Genomic DNA, 3,783 nt, shown 5'->3' with positions numbered 1-3,783 from the left:
ACAACAACAATAATAATAATAATAATATTATTCATAGTGCTAATATTTTAATACTTAATAATATTTTAAATAATAAATATAACCTAATTATTTAATAATAATGATAATGTTCACAATGATAACAATAGTAGAAGTAACAACAGCAACAACAACAATTATTATTTTTATTTTTATTATTATTAGTAGTAGTAGTAGTAGTAGTAGTAGTAGTAGTAGTAGTATTACTATCTCAGAAAGAATGTTAATACAGAATAACATTTTAAAACTGTACATTATAATTTGTAGAGGCTTGCATCCAGCTTTTCCAATATAAAATGGCATATTATGCTTTTTGATGCTTTATTCATCCATTCATTTTCTTTTCGGCTTAGTCCCTTTATTAATCCGGGGTCGCCACAGTAGAATGAACCGCCAACTTATCCAGCACATGTTTTACGCAGCAGATGCCCTTCCAGCCGCTACCCATCTCTGGGAAACATCCATACACACTCATACACTACGGTCAATTTAGCCTACCCAATTCACCTGTACCACATGTCTTTGGACTGTGGGGGAAACCGGAGCACCCGGAGGAAAACCACATAAACGCGGGGAGAACATGCAAACTCCACACAAAAACGCCAACTGATCCAGCCGAGGCTTGAACCAGTGACCTTCTTGATGTGAGGTGACAGCACTACCTACTGCGCCACCGCATTGCCTACTTTCTGATTATTCATAGCGTAATTATACAACATTTGAAATTCCAGCTAGCTGCAATGAACACAAACTCAAAATAAACACCAGAAAACGTTGCTCAGTGAAGCTCTATCGCACAAATCGAGTGTAAAACAACAAGCATCCTTGTGTGAAATGAAGCTAAGGAAGGTCGGCGTTTGGAAATGAGCTCGCCTTTACTATTGTCCCTGATACATTTGATCTCGCTTCCTTTCTGCTTCCTCCAGTGGTCTCCATTTTGTATCTCTTTGTTGCCGTTTTGCATCCTAACAAGATTTCCAGATCCCTTTGTTCCATTATGCTAATTAATTAGAGGCCACATGTTGCATATTAATGAGCTCGGAGCTGGTTTGACCTCAGAAAGCATTCAGGGCATCCAGTTCCCTGCCTCACACACATACAGTACACACGCACAATGCTCAACATATACGACTACACTCCTCACAAATCTCTCAGGATTTAAATTAATATTTTCTATAAGAAGCTTTACAATATTATATTTGTGCATACACATTACATTAGTCAGTACTGAAGCCAAATCTGGAGCTAATCTAACAAAATAACTTACGATAACGGATCAAAATTAGTACACCCAAATGTATATGTTAGAGGAAAATGTTAAATAAAACATTTTAAAAAAAGAGCACAACTGAATTTTTTTTAACAAAATTGTCTTTGTCGTTTGTCATTTTCCCCAATATTTAGCACTTTTTATGTATAATCTTTCTATTTCTAAAGATGTTCGATGACTAAAATATTATTTTAATAAATATATCCATTCAATAAATCTGTTTTTGTTTAAATGCACTGAAATAAATGACCTATATTCACTGAGAAATGGATAAAAATATTTATTTTCAAAATGGGGTGTACACATTTACTGTGTGTTGAGCACTGTCTCTTTAAGGGGACTTCCCATAGACATAACTATGTTTCTACCAAGCAGGCACAGGATGTCAACATGACCTCAGATTGACGTTGCATTTTGGTTGGAAATGAAAATAGGGTTGACGTCAGATGAAATCAGTGTCCAACAATGGACAGACGTTGGATTTTGGTCACTTTCCAACGCAACCTAAAAACAACCAAATATAAACGTCTAATTATGTTACAGCTTGATGTTGTGTGGATATTACCACTGTGACGTTTATCAGACATTACATTTTGGCTGTCATACCTGACAAATAAATGTCAGTATTTGATATCAATATGACATCGGTTTAAGATGTTGGCTAGACGTTAACACTATGACATCTATCAGACATTGCATTTTGGTTGCCACACCTGACGAAAAAATATCAGTATTTAACGTCAATATGCTATGGTTTTACGATGTTGGCTTGATGTTACCACTATGACATCTATCAGACATTGCATTTTGGTTGCCATACCTGACAAATAAATGTCAGTATTTGATGTCAATATGACTTTGGTTTAAGATGTTGACTCAACGTTACCACTGCAACATCCATCAGACATTTATTTGGTTGCCATACCTGATGATTTAATGTCAGTATTTGATGACAATTTAACGTTGTTTTAAGATGTTGGCTCGACGTTAGCACTATGACGTCTATCAAACATTGCATCTTGGTTGCCATACCTGAAAAAAAAAATTTGTATTTGACGTCAATGTGACGTTGGTTTAAGATGTTGGTTCAATGTTACCACTATGACGTCTATCAGACGTTGGATTTTGGTTGCCATACCTGACGAATAAATGTCAGTATTTGACATCAATATGACATCGGTTTAAGATGCTGGCTCGACGTTACCACTATGACATCTATCAGACATTTTATTTTGGTTGTCATTCTTGACAAATAAATGTCAGTATTTGACATCAATATGACGTTGGTTTAAGATGTTGGCTCTGACGTCTATCAGACAATGCATTTTGGTTGCCATACCTGACGAATAAATGTCAGTAATTGACGTCAATGTGATGTTGGTTTAAGATTAGACATTGCATTTTGTTTGCAATACCTGATGAATAAATGTCAGTATTTGACGTCAATATGACATTGGTTTAAGATGTTGGCTCGACGTTACCACTGTGACATCTATCAAACATTGCATTTTGGTTGTCATACTTGACAACTAAACGTCGGTATTTGACGTCACAATGATGTTGACTCTGATGTTGACTCTGACGTCTATCAGACATTGCATTTTGGTTGTCATACCTGATGAATAAATGTCAGTAATTGACGTCAATATGATGTTGGTTTAAGATGTTGGCTCGACGTTACCACTATGACATCTCAGACATTGCACTTTGGCTGCCATAACTGATGAATTGATTTTAGTATTTGACGTCAATATGATGTTGGTTTAAGATCAGACATTGCATTTTGTTTGCCATACCGGTTTAATAAATGTCAGTACTTGACATAAATATGACATTGGTTTAAGATGTTGGCTTGACGTTAACACAATGACATTTATCAGAAATTGCATTTTAGTTGCTATACCTGACAGATAAATGTCAGTATTTGACATCGGTTTAAGATATTGGCTCAACATTACCACAATGACGTCTGTCAGACATTGCATTTTGGTTGCCATACCTGATGAATAAATGTCAGTATTTGGCATTAATATGATGTTAGTTTAAGATGCTGGCTTGACGCTGGATTAAGATCACTTTCAAACACAACCTAAAATCAAGTAAATACAGTTGTCATTTGATGCTGTTATTGGAAATATCAAAATAACAATGTCCTTAAATGCTGGCTAGACGTTGAATTTTATTCACCCAACATCACGACCTAAATCTAAATTAATATTAACATCTTATGGCGTTGTGTGCCTGCTGGGTACTGTACAGACTTTACATTCAGTACCCCTCCCCCAACCCTATCCAAAACCCAACCCTCAAAGGAAACAATCTGCATTTTTACATTTTCAAAATATGTTCTGTGTGATTTCTGAGCCATTTTGCTCATGGGGACCAAAAATCTTTACTCATGTGGTCGAAAAGTACCCACGACGTAAGGAATACAAGATACACACACAAACACACACTTCTCAGATCCTTCAACACCTGCCTCTGCAACTGACGGG

At 36.0% G+C, this 3,783-nt stretch overlaps 1 protein-coding gene across 1 annotated transcript in view; it reads right to left on the bottom strand.

The window, feature by feature from the left end:
- The window catches only part of LOC130238455 (ephrin type-B receptor 1-B), a 295,859-nt gene extending 294,877 nt beyond the window's left edge, over positions 1-982 (bottom strand). The window contains exon 1 of the mRNA XM_056469487.1: positions 898-982. Within this exon, the coding sequence (XP_056325462.1) occupies positions 898-982 (85 nt within the window). The remainder of the gene's footprint in view (positions 1-897) is intronic.
- Between the last annotated feature and the right edge of the window lie 2,801 nt (positions 983-3,783).

This window comes from Danio aesculapii, chromosome 2 (assembly GCF_903798145.1).
Source record: "Danio aesculapii chromosome 2, fDanAes4.1, whole genome shotgun sequence".
In the NCBI taxonomy this organism is placed as follows: Eukaryota; Metazoa; Chordata; class Actinopteri; order Cypriniformes; family Danionidae; genus Danio; species Danio aesculapii.
Note: the sequence above shows the minus strand (reverse complement) of the source record. Positions and strands in the feature narration are given on the sequence as shown.